The sequence below is a fragment of the Eurypyga helias genome, unplaced genomic scaffold, assembly GCF_000690775.1.
Source record: "Eurypyga helias isolate BGI_N326 unplaced genomic scaffold, ASM69077v1 scaffold42268, whole genome shotgun sequence".
Lineage (NCBI taxonomy): Eukaryota > Metazoa > Chordata > Aves > Eurypygiformes > Eurypygidae > Eurypyga > Eurypyga helias.
Window position 1 is genome coordinate 10,061 of NW_010265766.1, and position 24,558 is coordinate 34,618.

The window sequence follows — 24,558 nt, forward strand, 5'->3', positions numbered from 1 at the left end:
ATTAAAAAATTCTAGTAATTAGGCCCTGAAATAATTTTAAAAAATTAATACTAACAGAGCATTAACTAATATACAGTGGAAAAAATAGTAAAAGGCCTGTATTTAAATAGACACATAAATTTAGGTATTGTTTAGTATCAGTCCATTTGTGGTATATGATGTCAAGATAAATCTATGATGTACATTACCACCTCATTGTTGAGAAAGTCTGATTTGCTGCTAAGAGTAAGAAAAAAATTGAAGTGTTTAAACAAAATTAATCTAATATAAAAGAGGTGGTACTGATTGTACTTTCCTTCATAATGATTATAAATAACATCATTTGGAATGATGAGGTTGGTTTAAATTACTATCAATAAATAAAACCCAAATGAGATGTTCTAGCTCTTGGGATAAAATAATTTACTAATAACAGAAACATAATCTTACCAGATATGGCAAATCCACTAAAGCCTACAGCAAGCACTAAGAATGAAATAGCCACTCCTTTACTGTGAGAATATCCCACCACGAGAAGAAGAGTTGCTTCCATACCAAAACCTGGGGAAATCATAAAGAAAACCAAGCATCAGGTTTAATTCCCTCTCAAATATTGCAGGCCTTAGGATATGGTAATGTTTCATAGGAAGACAGAGGCAAAACATTACCTCGGAGTGGAATACAATCAGGCATTTCTTTCACCCCTAAAAAACACATGTTCTCAAATATCTCAGATAATCCTTATTTTATTCTTTGTATGCTAATTTATGGGTATTCCTGTCAGTTTTAAGATAAAAAGAAATACATGTGATTGGGTTAGGTCGTTCCAGCCAACCCTAATGGGAATATATACTTAACCTGCTTATGAATTTTGCAGCCCATATCACAGCTCATGTGACTTTAACCTCTCAGAAGTCAGATATGTAACCCCAGGTAGCTGCCTGGGCTCTCCTAGTGAAGAAGGTGTTTAGACAAGGAACTGAGATTCACTAAGTAACTGAGGGCAGGAAAATTACCCCCCAAAAGCTCATCACTTTCTTAAACAGCCTAAATGCTTTTTCAAACACCAAACGCCTATATTGAAGCTGAGAATAGGAGTAACTGTGTTTTCTCTCACCTAGTACCACATCTGTAATACACAAGAAATGCACAAAGAATTGCCTCGTGAGTACATAAACCCGTGTGGTTTGTCTGTTTACTGTGTACAGCACACTGTATGGACATCGAATCTGTACAGGAAGCTTTTTAATAAAATAGGGAGACTTACCTCCACAGTTCATTATCTTTCTCACAGTAGTGGTTGAAAGAATCTGCCTGCTTCTTAAAAAGTCTGCAATTTGTCCCCCAATAGGAACAATAATTGTCATCACTAAATGCGGCACAGCAGACAAAATACCCACCTAAAATGATCGTTAGAATTAGCAGAGTATAAACCATAAGGAAACATTGATTCTTCATTTTCTGAGGCATTCAGCAACTAATTCGTTTCTCTTCAATTTCAGGCTATGTGCTAAAACTAAAAACCTTAACTGGATTTATTAAATGACCAAACTGGTGACCTTAAGTTGCCATTGTATTTTGTGAAGGACAGCCAGAGTTTTTAAGAACCTCTGATGCCGTAACACTTTTTGTTTATATATTGTTTTCTCAGTTTATATTTAAGCTAATGGCTTCTTACAGCTCCCCTGCCCTTTCTTTTCAGAAAAGTGATGATCAAATGGGCTGAACTGAATTGCTACATTACTGCTGGTGATGTGTTTGGCGTAACATTGCCCAGAAAACCTAACATGTCTAGACAGATTCCCTGTGGATCATCCTCATGTGCACGATGGCCATTTGCTTTTCATTTCTGACCATCCCTCAAGCTTCAAAATTATGCATGGCCAAAAGATATGTCTGGGAAGCTCTGTATGTAGTGAAAGAGAACATACTAAATATCCCCTGACAATATTCAAAACGCTATACATAGTATGGATATAGCAAAGTCAGACAGTAAGTTTGGGGTGACTGTTCAAGTAATTCTGTGATAACTTCAAGTATATATAACAATATACTTGAATACCATCCCTTCGAGGCAGGATAGGGTATCTGTGAGCACAGCACGAACTGCCACCTGCTCTCTGCTGTCAACATAACTGCTCTGCACATAGTTTGGTTTTGCGCGCGTGGCATTTTGTTCTAATAAGGAATTCTGATTATTGTGTATATCTGCAAAAGTGCTTAAGCACAGGGGGTTTTGCATAATTCCTGCCTGAACAGCGTATCAGCTGGGCTGATGTCTGACTTGAGTTACATCAGCTTGCAGAGCAGACAGGCCCCATGAGAACAAAAGGAAAACAAGTTTCTTCTACTCTTCAATTAAAGGTGTCATACTGTGTATTTCACTGCAGTTTATATATGTGGCAACTATGTTGTGATAGCTAGCTTCGAGCCAGTAGATGTTTCTCTCAATAAGCCAGATATTAACACTGAGGTAACTATGATATTGCAGTTACTGCTTTGAGGTGGTGCTGACTAAATGATAACTGTTCATTTATGAGCATCCGTAACGACAGCAGGCAAACGCCGACTTTGCTCTCATTGTTTACAAAGCTCTGCATTTCTCCTCATACACCCTAAGAAAAATCTTCTAGATCAGAATGATCGGTTTAATGCTACAGGATATCACCATTCTTAGTGCGTGCACAACCAATGATGTTTCAAGCACAGCAGAGCCGCTTAAAATAACTCCAGCTAAAGAAGCCCATCTTTAAATGCAGGATGGCATTACATAATTTTGACAATACTCCATAATACAGCAACACTTTGGAATGCATCTCATATTTTGCCATCATCTCTTTTGCTTCCTAAGTGAAAAAGGGGGAGCAGTTCTCACCACATTAAAGGGTAGAAAGTTACCACATAGAAAGTTGGCAAATTTTACTATCCTTCCTAAAACTAGGTGGTCCTGCTTGTAAAATGCTCCTGGAATAATGGAACCACTTGTCAATAATGTCTTGGCAGCTTCGGCGGGATCCTGCATCCCCTGGGATGCAGGGACAGAAGCGTAGTGGGTCCCTTGACACCTTTCTAATATCTTGCATGATCTGGTTTCAAGCTCTTAACTGAAGGGCTTTCTGCAACTTGGCCCAGGTTAATCATCACTAAACCTCATCCTGCCCTCAGCTTCCCCTTACCCAGCCCCTTGTCATTGTTGTTACTTCACTCGTATGTGCTGGTCAAGGGAATAGTAACTGGGGTGGATAAGATTTAAGACTTGTAAACCTGTGGTAAAGCCACAGAACACGTATCATCCCTCCTCCTAAATTATACCACAAAGGTGACCCCAATATTTAGCTAGCTAAAAGAAAACTTTTACATTTTTTCTACATACCTTGCTTATCTCAAATCCAAACACTTCCTCAAAGTAAGCAGGCTGACTAATAAGCAGCAAGTAAAAAGTCCAGCTTCTGCAGAAGTTTGCAACAATTATTGCATAGACTGGCATAGATGTAAAAAATTTTCTCCATGGAGTTTTATATTTCTGAAACACAGAAAGGGGGATCCAGTCAATTTTTTCATCATTATCAACAAGCTACCTTCCCTGTTCTTATCTGTTATTTTTACCTATACTCTGACAAGCTCATATATGCACAGCTTTATGTGTTGAAATTCCGATTACTTCAGTTATCATAAAGTACATGCATCCACGTTTGGATGATCAAAATTTAATTTAAAAACATTAGCAATTAAAAATTACTACGAAATGCACGAGTGGAGAAACTCAGTGATACTTAACTGTATCAGAACACCCACGTACAAGTGCCATTATCTCAATCATGTAAACATGAACGTGCTAAGTCTAAAATACTAATGTGTCTTTAAATTACAGTGTTGCTGTATCTAAGGCAACAGTCAGGTTTTACACTGTAAGTGTACTATGTCATCCAGATTTATTTTACACATCTATTTTAACATTTAAACCTTAATCTCAGCATGCTGAATAATATTTTATCAAGCCTCAACTGAAACTGCTTGGTCAATACATTTTTTGTTTGTTTTATTGTATTTTTAAAATCAATTGCATAATGAAAAAAAAAAAAAAAAGACAGATGGACAGAACTACAATCCTGCTGAGTCCCAGCACCTCTCCCTCAGCCCAGGCTTCTGCCCATCTGTGTTAATCCAATATAGAATTCAGACCCAGATGAGTGTTTGAAAATCGCTTCAGCAGGTTTCAGGCTGAATTTCAGCCTAAATGTTTTCAAAGCAACTGAACTAATGATACAAACTAATCACTTCCTAAAATATTTAATTGTAAAGCAACAATCAAAAATAGACTTAAATTATCCAGCCCAAGTTAGAATTATATGGACATTCTTTGAAGTATCTCATTTGACATCAGAGCACTCACAGGTGTAAGAAGCTATGAACACTGTTGAATGCGATTAAACATGAACCCAGACGCAACCTCAAGAACACCTAAAAATGTCAGCTATCAAAGAAATGACTCTGTAATATTTCCAGTTCCCCATTTAATCTGTATCAAATTTTTTTTACTAAGAGAAGAATGGTTTCTTCCTGTATTCAATCAAAAACCAATGATCTGACCGATTAGAAAACGTAATGAAGAGTGGTAGTTAGGGACTACTGGGAATGGATGGTGTAAAAATTTGAGCAGACGAAATGAGGCTTAAGGAGTTTTTGTTATTTTCTTGAGCAAGTATGGCGATAGTTTCTTTAAAGCTTTTCAATAGTTAGCAAAATAAGAAAATTATTATTTAGCATGACAAGATTATTAAGTGGCTGGAAAATTCTCTGAGCTCATAGCTTGTTTTGTAGGAGTTCTTGAGAACTAAACAGTACAGAACTTAATCAGATTGTGAGAGGCTTGATAGCATGTTTCCAGCAAAATTACCACGATAAGGGGGAATGTTCATATGGGTCTCCTAGCATGCTTCATTGCAACTTGCAGCCTTTCTTGCAAATGAAACAGAATAGTCAGGATTTTATTTTTCTGGTGTTCTGAGGACCTTAAGAGACACTAAATAGTGCTTTTCCTCTGGTTTCCTTACAGGAAGAGGAAAACCTTACAGAAAGGATTATATAGGAAAGAAATAAACTGCTTGAACTCAAGATACTATAAAAGTCTCAGCAAACATGCAATTTCAAATGTAGCTGTAGCTCTTTTTCATACTTTGGAGTAGAAAAAAAGACATAAATTCCATGAGTGATCTGCTAGAGGAGCTGGAAGCTGTATTCTCTTCATGCAGAACCAATATCCACCCAGAAATCCATCAGCAGATTTAAGATCTCCCCAATCCCAAATAATTCAATTGTCTGAAACATGTTTTTTCTGTGTTAAAGAGGAGGAGATTTGGATTTTTTGGGTTTTATTACCACATCACGGGGAACAAGTGTATGAGTAATATTCTTACCTCCATTGCACCTAGGAGGTTGGCACTTTCCCCAATGCTTTCTTCTATGTATCTCCTTTCTTCATCTGTGATTGTAGGGTGCTTTGCAGGACTCTCATACGAAACCAAAAGCCAAAACATGTACCAGACTATACCAAAACTCCCTTTGGAATGGAAAGAAAGATTTTTAAAAGACATGCCCAGTAAAGCCGCAAAAAAGGAAAAACTCTGTGGATAATTATAACAAATGTAGATGGCAGTTGCTGCCTCTCTACTGAGCCGTTCTAACAGTGTCAGATCCTGTAAACAGTATTTGTGCAGATCACGTGCAGAGCTGGGGCACAGTGAATTCTTCTTTGTTTCATTTACAGAATGATTCCACTGGAAGTGAGTATCCACTGATATTTTAACACCAACGTGTACAACACAATGCAATGAAACAGCTTTTGTTTCACCAGACTGCAGATGAAGTTCCATTCCGCTTTAAGCCACTGTTGTTTGGTGGCTGCCCTAAAGTTTTTATCAGAAAAATACAAGATTGTGGCATTATTTTCAGCACAGCAATGCGCTTTTTGAATAGTTTATTTAATTTCTATAAGGTTTTCTCCTAATTTTTGCAATTTTACGCTGCAGAATAAACTCCTCTGGGACATGCTTTTCCATCAGTGTAAGTTAAGGTAGCACAGCTAGCATAGATAAAGTTATGTAGGTCTTCAGGTAAAAGGCAGGACATCTTAGTCAGGGTAAGTACTCAGAAACTTACAGTTGTGTAAATGAAAGAGCGACGTTACATGATCAGAGGTTCTATAGATCTGCATGGCAGTTTGCACTACTTCTACTAGAAGTAATGAAGGTTCACCATGAACCAGCTTCCCTTCTTATTTAATAATGTTGCTTCCCTACTCTCTCCTTAAAATTCCATTCTTTCATTGTCCTTTTCTCTAGACTGTATTTCTGCCTTTATGGACTCACATGTCTTTTTCTGGCCTCTTAACAGTAGCGTTGACATTTTTAAAAAGGGTAGAACAAGGTCATGCTATACTGGAGTGAGATGAGCAAAAATGCATACCATACACATAGAAGACAGAAGACCACCCAGTATATTGCACTAGAATTCCAGCTAAAGGCATTGCAATAACAGCTCCTGCATAGGAACCTACAAAAGAAGACATGTGTGGATGAAAGGGGAGAAAAATTCATCCACAAAACAATTTTACATTACAAATGAAAGAAAGACAAAAATAGAAACTTACCACAAAAGGAAGTGGTTGCTAACCTACTTCTTTCTAATGGGGGGGCCCACTTGCTCCAAATACCGTGGCAGGCAGGGTAGGTGACCCCCTGAGGAATGGGTGTGCCACAAGTTAGTTAATCAATCATTCAGTTCATTGTCTTTGCATGATTTTTTTAATTACTACAAACAAGAATTTGAGAATGCTTTGCATTTCTTTAGTGAAATCTGAGCCCAGCCATAGAAAATCTTCAATTTCTATTGAAGTTCAGATGAGTTTTATATATCACTCCTAATCATTAAAGAGATCTACAACCCATAATTATTTCCTTTTGCCCCCCCTTCCAGGAAAGAATTGCAAAGAATTAAAAAGAAAGGATCTCAATGCACAAAATAGCAGAGTCAAAGGAAGGATGTAAACACAGACCCTTCAGAGGTTTTCTAATACTGAGCTCATATCTTCAGCGTTTAGTTCTGTTGGCCTTCTACCTTTTTTTGATCTAATAATTAAAGCATAATTTAAGAAATACAGATTTCTGTTCCACTGCTCTAAAAGTAGAAAAAAAGATCAATAAGGGCTTAAAAATATATTGTTATGAGAGAAGTTTTTCACTATCTTTGTCTTAAATGAACACTTAAAGCAAATTGGCAGATTTGATTTGGTTTGATTGTTGGTTTGATTTTAAGCCAGCTACTTTTAAGTCTCTCTTCAAAACCAGAGTGGGTGCATTCACAACTCGAAGTGTCCATATTCAAAATATCAGAAATGAGTGGGTCTAAAATCACTATTTTATTTTGTAATTCCCCACTCTCTTTATCTCCTCTTTGCAAGCAAGTACACCTCTGTACATGCAGATCGCTTTTCAGAAACGATCCATATTTATACATACATACTTTAAGAACTTGACGGATGGTTGCCCAACCTTCAGGCACATCCTGCACCCTCTTTTGGAGTCTTTTTATATAATGAAGTGCATGAGTTAAAATCAGCTCATGCAACACAAGTAGCCTTAGGAACAAAGAGCCAGCAATCATAGGCTTAAAAATCTGTCTTTCAGTAAAAAAACAAACAAACAAACAAAATTAGAAAGCAGGCTCAATTTTTTTCTCTCTTAAATCATGGTAAATGTCTCATTCATATCAACAGGAGCATGATCAGGGCCTATGATAGAATCTTAATTCTTTACTCTAGATTCAATCAATGAGGCTGGACAGCAAAGAGCTGTTGAGAATAGTGTGAGTATAAGCCCTGTGCAGTACAGCATTTCAGTGAAACTTCAGTGTTAAATATTTATCTCACTGGCTTCTCAGCAAGGGAGAACTTCGCCATGTAATTTTGTAGATGAAGGAAAATCAAATCGTTGTAATTCATAAACTGAAACCCATTACACAGAAAATCAGTAATAACGGAAATAAATATTTATTTTCCCCAAAAAAAGTTAAAATTGCAAATTAAAAGCTAACAAGCACCTATCACATTCAATGGTTATCATTTTTCCATACCTCTACAAGGCCCTGCAAGATCCTAACAAAGATGACACACCCATAGTGCACCCTGGCTGCAGACGGTATTAACATGTTGAGGGAGGATGTCAGCAGTATAGCAGCACCAAATACTCTGCAAAGGCGGAGAAAACAAAGGAAAGGAAGTAACTTCAGCATTGTTCCAACTGACGTGTTGCACATATGCTCCCATATCAATATAGATGTATTCAAACATATGTTCTTTATGTAGGGAATATACTACTGCTGGACTGGATAGTGTCTGCTTCCATCCAGTGTAATAATCTGTCTGATAAGACCCAGACCACACATGGACATATTACATCTATTTAGCATAATATCCTAAGGAAATATATGTTAAGGAATCACGGGTATAGATCTTACTCTTCCTATAGATCCCCGGTCATTCCTTTAATTTTCACATCTATTTCAACCAAACCTGACTGAATTCACCACTGAATTCAAAAATCAGGACTCCAAAAAGTTTGCTTAAACAGGTGGCCAAGTAAAAGAGAGATTCTTGTTAGCACCTTAATTGTAAGAAATTAGCACCATGCATTCACTACTATTAAAAGAGAAGAGAATCCACTTTTATGAATGCCAAAGCAGCAGGAAGAAGTTCAGACAGGACTGGGGTTTTCTTAGGCACAAGAGTTAATCAGTCTGGAAACACATATCCATAGAAAACAGGTCGTTCTTTCTGCTGCTTTTTCAGAGGCTACTCATTGAATATTGCTGATTTTGACTCCAACAGCATCCTAGGAATTGTTTCAAATAAGGCACATTACAAGGTCTAAACAAATGTGTGAAGTGATTCATTTTCAAAATTCAAACTGCTTTGACTGAATTTTAATTTGATTCAATTAATATCAGCCCCTTGTAGGGGGAAGCCTTTACCCATTGTTATTATATCTTTTTTTTTTTAATGTAAAATTCCTTTATTGTGGAAATAATCCTTTTTTCCCCCATTTTCTTTTCAGTGGAACTATGCAAAGGGATGAAGGCAGTAGCAATGACTGGCTGCTTTCTTTATACAAAATAGTGTAATGCTAAGATAAATCCTGGATATGTCTTAACATACGACATCACGGTATCTGATGTGGAACTGATTTGACAGAAACCTTTAACCTTAGCATGTGTTCTTCAGAAATTGGTACAGTGCCAGAAGTTAGTGAGAAACAGACCTGGGGCTAAAGAAGCAGGAAACAGTGCTAAGTTTCAAGATGAAAATTCTTCCCAAAGACATCTATGGTCCCCTTTATTTAGAATGACAGCCTGATACGAGTGTTTAAATAGCAAGCTGAATATACTTCACTTCTATTTGACAAATACTAAGGGGCGGCAAAAAAAGAGCTTCTTGGCACAGTGAGGAAGCTTTGTTAAATAGCTCTAAATCTGGTCTCCTCATTGTGTTCCCTGTGATCCCCATCTCGTGTTAAACAAGATCTGGCTGGCTGTGCAGCACACTTCTGGCTTTGTTTGGCAGCATGTTCAATACATTTACTGGGAATGACTGGTGCATGTGTCTGTGTTGCACTGTGTGAACTATTTTGGCCTGAATTATGCCTTCACTCTTCATTTCTTTATGCGCAAGTTTCTACTCCAAAAGTACATGCAGTTCATTTCCTTCCATTTTAATACCACCCGTATGTTCACTTAAACCACACTGGTGTCTTGGGTTTCATTTGATTTTTTTTCTTTTTTTAATTGATGAGAAGATTTTGAGACTCATAGGAGCTTTGCCTGTGATTTTTACAAATTCCTTTTAAAAGTTAGATGTCCCCGTTAGCAATTTTTGAAGAGCAATAGGCTGTAGCTGTTCTAAACGTACATTGAGAAAATCCTTATTTGCTGCTAAGTAGGAGGAAATGACCACTTGACTTTTAGCCTTCCCTGTTTCTTTTTGGAATAGATATTTAGCTAAATGCCTAATGCACCCATGCAGTTTTAAATTTGTGATTGTGCCTAGGCTTGCTGGAGCAGATGTTTCGCAAGTTTGAATCAGCTCAACTCCTTCTAAATCGCTATTCTTGTTAAAATCATGCTAAGATAGAATATTTTAAAGTGCCATTTCTTTATAAGGATGAGATTTGAAAAATTGTTATGGTATGTAACAGTTGCTTCGAGGAAGTTTACTCTAGTTTTTCAACTCTCTATCTGAAACCAGCTTGTTTGGCACAACTGAAAGCTGTCTTTCCCAGAACTGCCTTTGTTCTCATGTTCTCTAAAGAGAAGCTGTTTCCTTGAGTCTGTTCCTTCTAGAAGAGAAAGGAAAGTGTAATTTAAGGAATGACCAGAGACATGAATCTTCCAAATGAAAATCTTGCCTGTCTTTAGACACACAAGTAACAGTGAATATTTAGTTACATCGAGAAGCAGATAATGAAATAATTCCACAATGTCACTTGTAAGCCAATTCTCTCCCAGCACTATGCTTTATTGGAACAGCCTTCTCAAAAACAGATCCATTTTTCTCAAAAAAATTCTATGGATTTAAAGATAAAATAAATTAGGGTTAAATTATGATTCTTGTCAGAAATGCCTTTTTTTTCTTGAATGCATATTAAAAGCAGTACCATGAATTTAGTGCATATCTATTTTGGTATGTCAGTTCCTTCTGTAACTCTTAGTCATGAGCAAATACGTCTTCCTACATTTACTTTGCATTTCTCAATGCACGTCCATAAATATAATCAGTATTTCTCCTTTGTGCTCATCTTGTTACATTTATTTCACCTCCATAAATACTAAATTCTTTTTCCTATTGTGATATAGTTATGGTTTTTGTACAGACTTACTGTTTTAAATATCTCAACTAACTACATTTACTGTGATTTAGATCAAATAAGAATAATTTTCAGCTACAATAAATCTAAATGTATTTGAATGCTGCATACATTCTAATACATTTAATTGCAAAACGGAACATTCGGATCATTCTTAAGGCACTTCTAAGGCATTTTACTGACCCACACATCAGACCTCAAAATTGCAGTGTTCTTTTTTTGTGCTTACCTTTTTGTTATGTTTATTAGCTAGTGATTTTATGATCTATTAAGTTTCATTAGTTTCTATTTAGTTGTGGATGCCCCATCCCTGGCAGTGTCCAAGGCCAGGCTGGATGAGGCTTTGAGCAACCTGGTCTAGTGGAAGGTGTCCCTGCTCATGGCAGGGGGGTTGGAACTGGATGATCTTTAAGGTCCCTTCCAACCCAAACCATTCTATGATTCTATGATTCATTTCTGCTTTGCAAACAATTCTTATTTGCTCAATTTTGCTGCAATGTCAGCTCCAAACATCAGTTAGAAAACGTGGTTTTCTTTAAGATCCTTATGTTTCCGTGGCAAATTGACAGTATGTGGGGTTCCATAGTTGTATTTATTGCAATTGAAGATGTTCATTCACAGACAGACATGGTGGCCTCTTTAAAATAAGACTTTCAGTCTGTTTAGGAGTGCTCATTCCTACCCCACTGCATTTTTTATACATGTATCTGTTTGTCCTCTTGACATTCTGAGGCCCTTATGGCGTACACAGTCTTAAGGCTGCCAAGCCTTGTTGTGCATTTCTCTGGTCATGCCTTCTGTGTTGGCACGGGTTCATGGAGAAGGCTTTATACCTCAAGCACAAACACCGTTAGAGTTCACGTCTCACAGAAATAGCCAAGTCTTGCTTCATGGTGCCCCTTGGGGTGAACCCGGCCTAGGAGTTCCTTGTGGTTGTGCTGTTGAATTGTCATTGAGGTATCCTTGAACATCAATTTCATGCTGGGCACACTCCAACCTTCATGAAACATCTTTTAATGCCACGGCACAAATTAAGAACTTTAGCAGATTGAAGGTAAAATCTGGGGAAACTACAGTATGTCAGAGAGACAGAGCAGGCAAGGGCAATGACACTGCCATCGTTCTTGGCCCTGACACTGGGGGTGAATTAAAGTGCCCTGATACGCCTTCAGCAGTCCCTAGACTTGGGGGAACATTCCTTTCTGACCTGAAATCAGCAACTGTGTAACTATATATAGAAGAAAATAACCATATACAAAAGAAGGCAAATGAATAAATACAGTAGTAGTATGTTAAGGAGAAGGAAAGAAAGGTAAATCTTGGTCTTCATAAGTGACCAGAATAAGCCCTGAAATAAAGAATTATCCTTTGCTTATCTGTTTCTATTTCTAGACTCAGTAGACTCAGTCCCACAAGACCGAATCTAACATTGATCCTCAGTGTTTTACTGACACTGGCATTATATGAAGGTCATGAGCTGTGACTTAGTCCTCCTGTAATACAAGTAGTAATAACAGCAAAATCATATTTGACTAAGAGATGTTTGGGTAGGGACCAGAGGAGGGAAATGACTGACAATTCAGGAAAAAATGCTTAGAATGGAACAAGGTTGCAAAGGGAATTCATCTTTTCGTGTTTCAAGCCAATTGGCTCATTTTTCTCTTCGGGAACAAACCTAAGAGAAAGATACGTATTTATTTTCATCTCTGGATTTCTAATCTCTGCATCTGTGCAGCCCCACTATTCTCATCTACCCTTCCCAGGCAATTTGTGTTACATGAGCATTCTGCATGGAAGTGCACTACAGATATTGTTACTTGGTTGGAAGAAGCGCCAGCTCAACGACTGACCTGAGAACAGTGGGAGCACAGACGCATGCCAAATGCTGAACGCCAGATGGGTGACATACTTGGTTACACATATGATATCCGGAAGTGAGGAGTCCTGGTTGGAAGCATCCTTGTACCCCAATGACTGGGAGTGACATTTGATACATAAACCTAAAATCCCTTTCACGTGTGTATGGGGAGGAGTCAGTTCCTCAGCTGTCTGAATGCCATGTATTTCCATTTCTGCCATTTTTTGGATATAATTAGCAAATTCCACAATTATCTGTGTGTCTCCAATCTCTGAAAAAGTGGTCCAACTTCATGAAAATGAAACTGTTATGGAAAATGAAACTGCTTTGGAAAACAAATAATATGTCTGTTCCAAATTATATGACTTAACTAAAGTTCATCCTTTAAAAAAGAAAATCAGAGTAACTCTACATTCAAAATAGCAATTTTTTATACTTACTTAAAAGAGAAAATACTTAAATATATGCTGTACCAATGAATTCTGAATGCCATTTCATTAAAATCCAAAATAAGTAAAGAATAGTAAGTGTTGGTCACTGCCAACTACAAAACACAATTACAGATATTTTAATGTGTTTACATTGAGAACTATGAAGACATAAAGGTTTTTACATCACTCTGCGTTATAACCTGAAGAATTTTCATTTCATGGAAAACTTACCTGCAGAACAGGAAGATTTGATGGTTTTGTTAGTTTTTAGTTTTCTAGAGAATCATGAGGGGTGGGGGTGTGTGAAAGAATTTCCCACTGCTACAATAAACTAAATCAAAATATTATAAAGTAGTTTATTCTGACTGTAGGCTGGAACCTATGGAAAATGTAGCCCACGTTGTTTCATTTCCACGTTGTTTTCTGGGACACACAACCTCTGCTCTTAGCTTTACTTTAATACTCATCATATTGTAGAGACATTACTTTCATTTTTATGAAGTGGCGGTATTAAACAAACATTTTATTTATAAACAAAGACAAAACATTTTTTCCCATTCTTAGATGAGATTTCCCTGTTAGGTAAGGGAGGAAAACTAAAGAGGAAAGAACACATGACTTTTCTTTGCAAAGTTGTCCTCATCTAGTCTAAAGATGAGATGAAAATTCTGTCATTTAAAAAAATGAAATTTATTTGTATTCAAGTTGCTGAGCGGGGTATTGCCATTCCTTTGCCTTACAGAAAAGACATAAAATATGCTGAACAAAGACTTATTTTATCAAATCAGTATAAGAATGTACTGGATCTTGACTATCCTTTGATGTTCTTTCTTGAACAGTGCCTCTTTGGGAAAGTCCCAGTGCAGGAGCAGCTCTGGGCAGCTGAACATGTATCACACAAAGTGACTTTTTAGATTATTCTGTCAGCCCAAGATTTCTAAAATTTATTATCGTTTACTCTGCCTCCTATCACTCATCTTTGACACATCTCCTCCTACAAAAGGCCAACAACATCGAACTGATTAAGTTTTATACAACACAAAAAAATTCTTGTCTGAGAGGAATTGCAAGGCTCAATGCTGGATTAAATGTTTCATTTCTTCAGTAAAACATAATGTCTAGGGAGAAACAGGGTAGGAGTTAGCTGGAATGCCTGTAGGCATGCAGCAGATTTTCAGAATCCTTCCTTCTGCAAATGTTGCTAGCAATGACAATTTGTGATCATCCTTGTTAACTTATTTTTTTCTTTGAGTCATGCAGTGTCTAAATATATAGAAATTTCAGGCATTTAGCTGCCAGTTAACAATTCCCCTGTTACAAAGTGTATCTCTACCCATAGCAGGTGTGATGAGGGTCTTCTAAGACAGAACAAGAACATTCTGAGGACCTGAAGATGCTGTGGTTTGATCTGCCAGCTTTGAAGATAAATAAAACTCAAAATATTCACAAGTCTTTTAGCAAAACAGACCATACAAGGACTGGATTAAGCACCAGAGTGAAATGCCATGCAGAGGCTAAGTCAGTGTGTATCAGTAACATGAAGTCCCTTTAGCCTCCTGCCTTCTCCAAGTCCCACTGATGCCATTCACACACAGATCAAGCCAAGACAGCAGTAGTTTTCACACCGTGCCATCCATTGCCTGTTCACAGACCTATTTGTGATATGTCAGTGTGTATTTTACAAAAAATGTGGGCACGGGGGGTTGACAGCATCACTGCAATTGATGCTGAACATAAAGGCTCCTGGGTCATTAAATTCTGATCATTGCTCTTACCAGCAAGTGCATTACATCATCCTTTCATAAGCAGATCAAGTTCCATCTCAGAAGTAATTAGCATTTGCCCTACTTACTTTGGAGGCCTTTCCAGCTTGTTGTTTCCTACACCCCATAGATAGCTTGTATCCATGCTGTTTTATTCTTGCAGATTTAGTGCTGCAGTTTACCCCAATAGCAATCCTATCTCCTTTTTTCTGCATCACTCTGCAAGCCAGGCCCTCTTCATCTCATCTTTATTCTTCATTCATTTGATCACCCTACCAACCCTCTCTCTCCTGTTTGAATTCAGCTGGGGAATCTTTCAAACCTGCAGTTTCGTTTTACAACTCATTATATCCATATCTGCCTAGATAAAACTCTGACTCATTCCTTCTAGCTCATTAACTTTGGGATGGCTTGCTCTTTAAATGTCTGCTAGATCATGTTTCAAACCAAGACCATCTCGTTCAAATTACCTTACCTGAGTTCCAGGACTTAGGCTGTGATTCAACTGTCTCTGTTGATTTAGAGATATATAACACAGTTATCAAAGAAATCATCTGTGTTTTTAATTTTAAAATATTTTGTGGGCCTGACTGGGAGGATAATTGCTACCCGTTGGACTCAAAAGCGGTGTGTATACTACTTTGTGGAGTGCGTTCTGGCATAAAGGCCACGTGTTACAGCTGACTGTCTGAACGGCTCAGGGTAAATGAAGATTCCTTCAGAGCCGTGACTGTGCCATTAGTGTTTTTATACAACCAACCTAAAAAGCATTTTGTTGCATGAAATGCAGTGTGCATATTGCATTGGGGTGAAGTATCAAAGCAGGTAGAGGGGATTAAGGATACCTGTTGGAAAGAGTACCTGTGGAAGTAAATATGCCAGAGCATACATGGGTTTAGTTTCAGAGGATTTGTTTTTTCCCCTCTGAAAGGGACCCTGGGCATACCTGCAGTAGGGATTCATGGACCTCAGGGCCTGGGGAAGAACTGGGAGCAGTTACTTGACATATCTGGAAAATAAAATCCCAGTAAACAATAAGGGTTTCTTACAAGCTTGGGTCTGAAAGAGTCTGGTGTAACTTTACATAAACTGTGTGGCAATTTTTGTATAGATACCACTTTCAAAGGCTTTGGAACAATGGAGGATGGAGTGCAAAACTAAGTCCAAATTTCAGACATAAACCTATTCTTGTTAGTAATAGCTGAACAAGCAGGGTTAAAGTCTGAAATTTGTATATTTAGCTCTGAAAAAGCTCATCAAGAGTAAATGTAATTCTCTGCATTTAATATCCTGAGGATCGCTGCTGTTCGATATTGGCAAAGTATAGTTGTTCCAAAAGTCTACATCTATGGATGTGTTCTAGACAAGTGAGAGTAATACACGTGCTTTTCGGTAACACAGAAAATACTGTTTTAGCCTATAATGTACTTGCTCAAGGTTTGCTTAGAAGCTGTAAAGGTAACACCATTAATAATGGTTTACTTGCCTTCAATTTATGTAAATGTAAGCAGTGATCTTGCTGACTTCTGAAAAGATTATTTCTCCTTAGTAATACATTGTGACAATTATTTGCATTTTTTTTTCAGGTGTTCCCCTGTGCATCAGTGGTTACCTCCTTGTCTGTCAACTGTGAGTAGCCACTTATTTGGAATATTTACATTACCTATACTGATTTTTATTAAGTATGCATCTACTATGTCACCTGTTCATCACCTTCATAACCTAAATTATCCTGATAATGTTTCTCTTATTCCAGTTATCTTTTCCTTTTGTGATCATGCTGATTACCTTTCTTGGGATAATTTATATTTCTGTTTATGTATTTGAAATGAACTAAGTGAAAATAAATGCAGTGTGGGGAGACACTGTTTAGCTATTCTGGGACATATATCATCATTCTGACTTTTTGCTAGTATAGGCTAATTTCCTGATGACTCTGTTGGCCCCTCTACTGCAGACATATTCCTGTGAAATGCCCACCCTGACAGTTTATGGCATCATAAATGATAGACAGAGTGTAGTGGGGTTTTTTTCTGAATTGGGCCTTTAATTTGCACAAAACGACATAGGGTTAACAAAACTGGGATTATGCCATGAATATGATAGTGGTCAGTGAACTCAGCTGCCCAGCAAAACAAATAGAATAAGCTACCTTTTACATTAGAGAGGAACACTTATTCCCATGTGCCAGTCTTAGGCTGTCCATGCTTCTTAAGAGAATCGCTTAAAACTGGTCCTCTGTAACAATAGTCTGTGACCAGAAGCTGTAGTATAGAAGCTTTATTTGGCTTTTAAAAAATGTGATAAAACAGGTTATTTTCATTCATATGTGTACAAGGGAGGAGGGGGATGTGTCAGTGTGCCCTTCATACTAAATCCTATTATAAGCCCTTCATGAAGCATTAATATGTAAAAGCCGACCTCCCGTCATCTAATCTAGTATAATAAGGGCTTGGATACATTATTAATTTTTGTCACACATCTGAGGCCCCCTTTTATCATCCAAAACCCCCATCCAAATCCCTTGTTGCATCATTAAAATGTGAAAACAGCTTCATCATTCATGACAGAAAAATGGAAGGACCCCGAGCCATATGGCAGAGGGAGCAGTGGTACCAGCCACCCATAGATGTTTCCCCAGTTGCCTTCTTGCGGTGGCTGGTGCTGAAAAGACCCTGCAACGCACTGGGGTGACAAAATTATCTTGGGGGGTTTTGTGCAATATCAGCTTCTTTGCCCTGAAGCATATGAACCCAACACCAGTGCCTGGGATTGGAAGCCCAGTTTAATCTGCAGGATTTTGAACTGAACGTGAAAGGTGGGGTTGGCAAGTGCAACTTCAGGGGTTCCCTCTTACATCCCAAGGTCAGTTTATGTCTCCAGAAGCTGAGAAGTTGGCTCTTGTCTAACCATCCACAAATCCCCTGGTCATGCTGTGAATTATACAGTGTTTGGAAATCAGAAAACCACACACTATGTCTGCCTGCTAAAGGAGGGTGAATAATTTCTCTTTAAACCAGGAAAATGTAAAGTTGCAAACTTCTAGGAAATCTTTGGACTTGCATTTCTAAACCAATACTTCGCCTTACATTTTTTATCCTTGTTGTTATTAAAGCTGAATTAGGGAGAAATACTGTGATTTCACTGACACACTAATGGCACAGTTTCAGTGAAAGCCTTTGAGACTCTGAGATTAGATGCGCTGACAGACAGTTGTCTGCAATATCATTCTGTTTATTCATGAAAATAATCCTATCGGATTACTTGCTGGGAAGAAGGATTTAGCCCTTAATATCAAGATGAATGGCACTTCAAAAACAAAGATGAATTTGATGTGAAAGGTTGATTTATATATTTTCATTCAGATTAGAATGTGACATTGATGAAGAGTTCGACATAGATGAGAGATAATTGCAATGTAGAGAAATTTAGTGTAGTTAGATAGTGACGATTCTTAATATGATTATCACTGGGATTTGCTGTTTAACAGGTAATGAGAAATATATGTCATTATCTCAGAATTATAAGATGGCTTTGTTTAAAAATTGTCATCCTATTCTGCCATTTGCATTTCTTTGTGTAAGGTTTTTAACGTTTGAGTATACACAAATGAGCTAAAATGCTCACTCAGCTTTGTTTTACCAAAAGAAGTCTGTTATCATTGCAGATCTATTTTTTAAACAGTGCTTGGCATGTACCGGCAAAACCTGCATTCCTGTTTTAAATATATAACTGCAGACTTGGGAATCAATTCCCTATCCTGTGCAATCTAACAATGACCCATTAATTGAAAAGAATCTTTACTGGTTTACAGTAAGTGCTTAATCTGTTCACTTAGGAAATCAGAGAGGAAATTCTGCCACGGCATTTTAGTAATGCTCTTGATAGGACAAGGGTTTTGTTACAATTTCCAGCATGTTTTAAAAGAATTTTTAAAGAGTGGATGAGAAGTTAAAATATAACAATATTTAAATTATCCTGAGATGAGGTGGTAAAAAACAGTACATTTTCACGCCTTTTCATATACGTGTAACAGCTCAGCAGGGTTGGTGTTTTTTTCACAGACAGCTGCAGCTTTGCAATAGCATGGATGTGGAGTAGGGCATATTAATTTAAATAAAATGATTGTATTTCTAGGTTAAAGTTAAAACTTTCAAGGCCATCCAGCCTGATATTTGCCATGGCATTAATGCCTATGTTTCACTTGATTATCCCTTATATTTTGCTTAATTATCCCTGTACTGAAAACATTTCTTTATAATAGCTAATATACAACTTCCTTTATAGGGATTTAACATTGAAAGAAGAATCTAACACATAATTTCTCTGGTTGGACCAGTGATGACTAGTCATTATTGTTAGCAATTGTGCTTTTTTAATTTATCTGGCTTCCATTTACTAATTTTTGATATAACTTTCTATGGGACTAAAGCACACATTTATACCCAGGAATTTTTTCCAGTGAAATTACATGCATACTTTGTAGTCAAATTATGTCCTAGTAATTTTTTTTTATATATACTGATACACTGAATACATAGCTCTTACTAGTTCTTTCACCATGTGGTATTATATGCTATCACCTTTTAAATAATTAAAGATGCCTTAAAAATATATCTCATTTTTCTACAGTCATTAATGTACATGTAACCAAATTACACACCTCAACCCAAGGTCAGTGTCGTTGACCTAAATACACTCACTGCACTAAAACCAGAAAAATAAATTTCCCAGGATTACACAGACTTCCTTATTAGAGCATCATGTGGGAAGTTCATGATGGGTTTCTAGCTCATAAACACTAGCTGGTTAATCATCAGTCTCCCAGTGTGATAAATACCACTAGGCCAGCTACAGGCGCTCACTTGGCTGTGCAAAACACAAAAAGAAGGGGTTTCATCACACCGTCTGATGACCCGCGCAAATACCCCCAGTAACCTGGGGCCCTTCTACAGCAGACAGACAGAGATACCCATATTTTGGGAATGGCACAATACACCCGAGGTTTGAAGTGCTTGGTGACTCTCTCACTCAGTTAAAGAACAGAAATCTTCCTGGAGGAGCTCGGAGTCAAGAAAAACTGAACCAGCTTCCAGTTTGCTTTTTTCAAAGCATCAGAACAGCAAAATCTGTTTATAACGTAGCTGTTGTAATGTATAACAGTATCACATAGCTCTTAAGATACTACCAAAGAATGTAGTTATTAAATGACATTTCTGAATTTCATAGCAGAATACTGTACCCCTTATCTTGCTTTAGAACATTTAAACACCTTGACCTTTGCCTTCCATTTAAATCAAATTTTGAATTATTGATTTGGAGAACCACCAAACTGCGTACTTCTTTTTCTTTCTTTTAATGAGATTTCAGTCCCTGAGAATGATGATTGCTTTTTAAAATTTGTCAAGAGGAGACAACTTCTCGTTAGCCGTAGCCTAAGTTCTTTTCATGGACTGAGTAGAAATTAAGACAAGGTGAGGTTGGAGGAATGTCAGCATTTAATCCCCTTTCTGTCCACATCGCATCATAATCATATAATGAGACAACCCCTCTGGAGGGAGCCTCTGTCATATTGACATTGAAACCTGTACTTTAAAAGCATTCGAACAGGATTTATGTGCTTTTAAATGTCATTAACTGCCATTATGAGTAATAGCTCAGCTGATTAAATAGTGTGGATACATGGTATTAGGGCATCGCACTTGAATTTTCATCTTTTCTTGTATTTTTCAACCAAAAATACTTTTAAACAAAGCAAAAGCAACTCAATTCCTTCCTCCTGTAAACCCTGCTCATGCTAGTCAAAAACCACAGTGATTTAGTGAAAAACATAACATTGAATCCCCAACAATCTTAAAAAGAAAAAATCTCACTCTTTATTCCCTTTTTGGGAGAAAGCTTTGCTATTACTTGTGAGAAAGGGTTGTAACCAATAAACATTTATATTATTTAGGATTTGTCTCTGGAATCTGCTTGTCTATTCTTGCCCCTACAGTCTTAAAAGCTCTGAATCATAGCCGATTTTCTCTCGATAAAGATAGTTATGTAAACATCTCCGCAGCAACCATGAATTCCGCTCCCAGTGTACTGCAGCCTGGGGAGAAGGGCACGTTTTTCATGTAAGGCCGTATATATCTTCAAATACAAGTAGCCCAGAGGAGTTGCAAACCCAGGTGTCCACGTGACAAGATGCCTTCTCTAAACTACTAAAGCCCGCTCAATACTCTGCTCTCATCGTGCCATGCGCAATCGATGGCAAGGTTAATTGCTCATTGTTCATTGGGAACTTAACCCTGAGAAAAGGCATCGCTGTAATAAACCCTACCCACAGCACTCCACATTGCACTCCCTGTGTACCTCCCTTCTCCCACGGTTGGTTGCATAGGGGATTCATACCAGCATCTTCCAGAGGTGGATCCTCCTCTGGGAGAAGAGGTCTCCAGCCTTGTAGCAAAAGGGAATCCTCTTCTATTTTCACACACTACCCAAGGGATGAGAGTTTCAAGCTTCACTGATTGCAAATGAGGGGGCACCTGACACCCAGTCTGTGTCTGTTGAAAAATTATGTTGTCTTGCAATGTACTGAAGGTTCCGAATTCCTACAGAAGTCCATAGGGGTTGATAGTGTTCAGGAGCACTGACCTTTGTACCATCCTAGCCCAGCATCTATTGACCACCTGAGAGGTAATGCTCAGGAGACAAGTTGTTTCTGAATGTTCTCTGGAATTTTTGAACACGGTTTTGTTTGACCTTGTTGGTTCTATAGCAGTGTAAATACACCTCTTTTAAATAAAGCGTTTTTCTTATTGTTGGACTGAAAATAATCTATAACAAAAAGTTCTCAGTGATGCAGTATGAGATAAATTAAGACCCAAGCTATTAAATGCAGTATCTTGAGAAACTCCATTTACTGCTTGTAAATCTGCAAATCCGTAAATCCAGTCAATGGGGAGCTATGCATGATAAGAGCAGTGGGTCAAGGCAGAACAGAATAATCATGCGCCAACAGCCTTGAGTTCTACAATTAGCAAAGGATTTCAGTAAAATGTTACCCATTGACAGACTCAGTTAAAGAAAATATATTACAGAGTTCAGATAATTGATAATTCTTGATTGGCAGTAAGCATTTTAAATCAGGGTCAGAATCAAAATAAAGGGATTTAGCACAGCTTGAAATTAATGCACCGTGTGTAGAAAGGTTTCCTTGATACCACAGGAGGGTCATTTCTTCTGTGTGTTATACCTTAGAGAAACTTATGAATTATGTCAACCCAATCTCTATAATTGGTTGCCAGACTGAATCTTAATGTCAAGCAAACTCGGTGCTGTACACTGAGCAACTCCCTGTCAATAACAGATTAAGCTTGCAAAGCACACCTTAACCCTCCCCCCAGTTTCCTTCCCTGACACTCTTTGCATTTGGGAGTCAGTTTTTCACTCATGGTGTCTTTTCCATATAATCATTATCTCCTTCCCTTCCAGGGAATCACTGTCCTGAAAATTTCACTTTTTCTTAAGCTCAAGACTGAGTTTTTCACTGATCATCTTGAATCTGGTGATGCTATTCTAGAGTCTACCATTTTTTATGCAGAGCACATCTGAACTTTATTTTTCTGAATAAATTCTGACTTGCTCTGAATGCAAAGGAAACCATTGACGCAACAAAGATATTCAGTGAGGTTTATATATATATAAAAAAATAATGTTACTTGGCCCTCATACACCACAGTGTGAAGGGACCAGTTGCAGCTGTAGCATGAGACGTGGAAATCAGCAGAGACTTTTATAGTAGCTTACATTCTACTGGCGCTGTAGGCATCTAGTCCTGTGTGCTCACTTTGTTTCTCATGCAGTTTCTTGGAAAGGGTATGGACATCAAGGCTTGCACCCTATTTTGGGTGCTGCTTCACCCTGCTGTCATCCTGTTCATTTAAGTTGAATGTGTAGATGTCAAAATCTCTTTGTAGCATTCAGGAACTAATGTGTATTTTCACCTCCTCAATATTCTGTTATTCCAACCACTACACATAACCACTCAGCACTCTATTCTCTGACATTTTTGTCTACAGACTAAATATAAATCACAGCCACTATCCATATTTTACTGTTTACAATTATTAGGATGAATGTCATAGCTAGTTCCTTAATTAAATCTGTGATTTACATAGACATTTGCCTTTTGTTGGAGTTGTCTCAGAGGCTTCCACAATAGTAGGACCTAACTACTAATCTGTGAAAATTGCTGAGTTAAAATACACCCAGGTTAGTAACTGGAAATAGTCTTCATTTACTGTTGGGAATGTGACGTTTGTGAAGAGGAGGAAAATTTGATTCACATCTGCCAGGCTTTGTGTTTCTATTACTGAGTTTTCCTGGGAATGGCCCTGCCTTTGTCTTGCAAATCTTTGTAGTTGCACCACTTTCAATCTGGATTGATTCAAATGACTTCACTGATGTTGCTCTGGTGAATGCAGACAGGTTTTTGATTCTCTGAGACAAATTCTGCAGTCTTTACTCAAACACAACTCCAATTAATCCTGAGGAGTTACAGACTGTGTAAGGATGCAAACACGTTAGGAGGAAGAAAAGGAAAAAACCCCTTTAACTGGCTGTTAATTGTTATTTGAAATACCCTTTCAATTTTCTGAACCATTGTCAGAAAGATGACACTTCAAAACAGACAGGCAATGGATACCTCAGTTTAATAAATGTGTTTTAGTTTATTTGCTTTAAAAGGGGAGTTATTAGGCTTATCTCAGTTACAGAGCATCTCTCCATTAGGACACACTCATTAGTTTTAATGTAGGTCTCTGCGTAAAAGGTATTTACCTTGGAGAGAGCATTTCTTTTTGCCGTAGCTCCCCCCTCTCCTCCCCTTCTTTGTCAAACACACACAAGTCAGCTTGCTCGCCAGGCAAAGCCTCCCTGCCTACCCAGGCCTACCTTTGATGTTGCACACTCCTGAGAAGAGTTAAAGGTATATATTGCTGGTTTTAGTATCCATTTGCACTTAGTTTGTTATTGTTTTGAAGAGTGGCACTAGGACCTTGGCTTCTTCTGCAAGCGATGAGCCCATGGCATTAAGCATGGCTGTGAAAGCCTCATGTGTTTCGAATACTCAGTGGATCTAATTAACAGGTAGCATCGCACCCTGGGTGCTTGAAAAATTGCCAGACACCATAGAAACGAGTCCTTAAGTCCCCGCACCATCTGCACTTTCTTTTCATTGTGAAAGTCTCATTGAAACCTGTTTTTTCGACCATTCTAAATTCATTTGTGCGTTAATGGAAAATTCCTGTCGATGGTTTTCCTTTTCATTATAATAAAAATCATAAAACTCATTCAATCATGGGGAAAAAATAAAGTCTCAAGCTTTGATGAAATAATGAATCTTTGAATTTGCCTCTGAATACGGGATGTTTGAATATCAGCACCACAACCTCCTTAAGGGACTTACTAAAGGAAAACAGAAACCAGCACGAGATATTCCCCCAAAACCAGGAAAGAGCCTGAGGAGAGGCGATCGATGCAGCATCACCTCCGCGGTTCCAGATTTCATGCAAGTCTTCCTTCCTTTTTCAAGGCGACCGCCTTTGACCCCGGGGGGGCCC

General features: G+C 37.9%; 1 protein-coding gene across 1 annotated transcript in view; it reads right to left on the reverse strand.

Moving 5' to 3' along the window:
- Window positions 1-9,195, reverse strand: part of SLC17A6 (solute carrier family 17 (vesicular glutamate transporter), member 6) — a 12,100-nt gene extending 2,905 nt beyond the window's left edge. Inside the window, exons 1-8 of the mRNA XM_010156848.1 lie at window positions 9,191-9,195; window positions 8,110-8,224; window positions 6,629-6,716; window positions 6,445-6,531; window positions 5,397-5,539; window positions 3,353-3,502; window positions 1,247-1,379; window positions 430-540 (exon numbers count right to left, since the gene is read on the reverse strand). Of these exons, the coding sequence (XP_010155150.1) occupies window positions 430-540; window positions 1,247-1,379; window positions 3,353-3,502; window positions 5,397-5,539; window positions 6,445-6,531; window positions 6,629-6,716; window positions 8,110-8,224; window positions 9,191-9,195 (832 nt within the window). The remainder of the gene's footprint in view (window positions 1-429; window positions 541-1,246; window positions 1,380-3,352; window positions 3,503-5,396; window positions 5,540-6,444; window positions 6,532-6,628; window positions 6,717-8,109; window positions 8,225-9,190) is intronic.
- Between the last annotated feature and the right edge of the window lie 15,363 nt (window positions 9,196-24,558).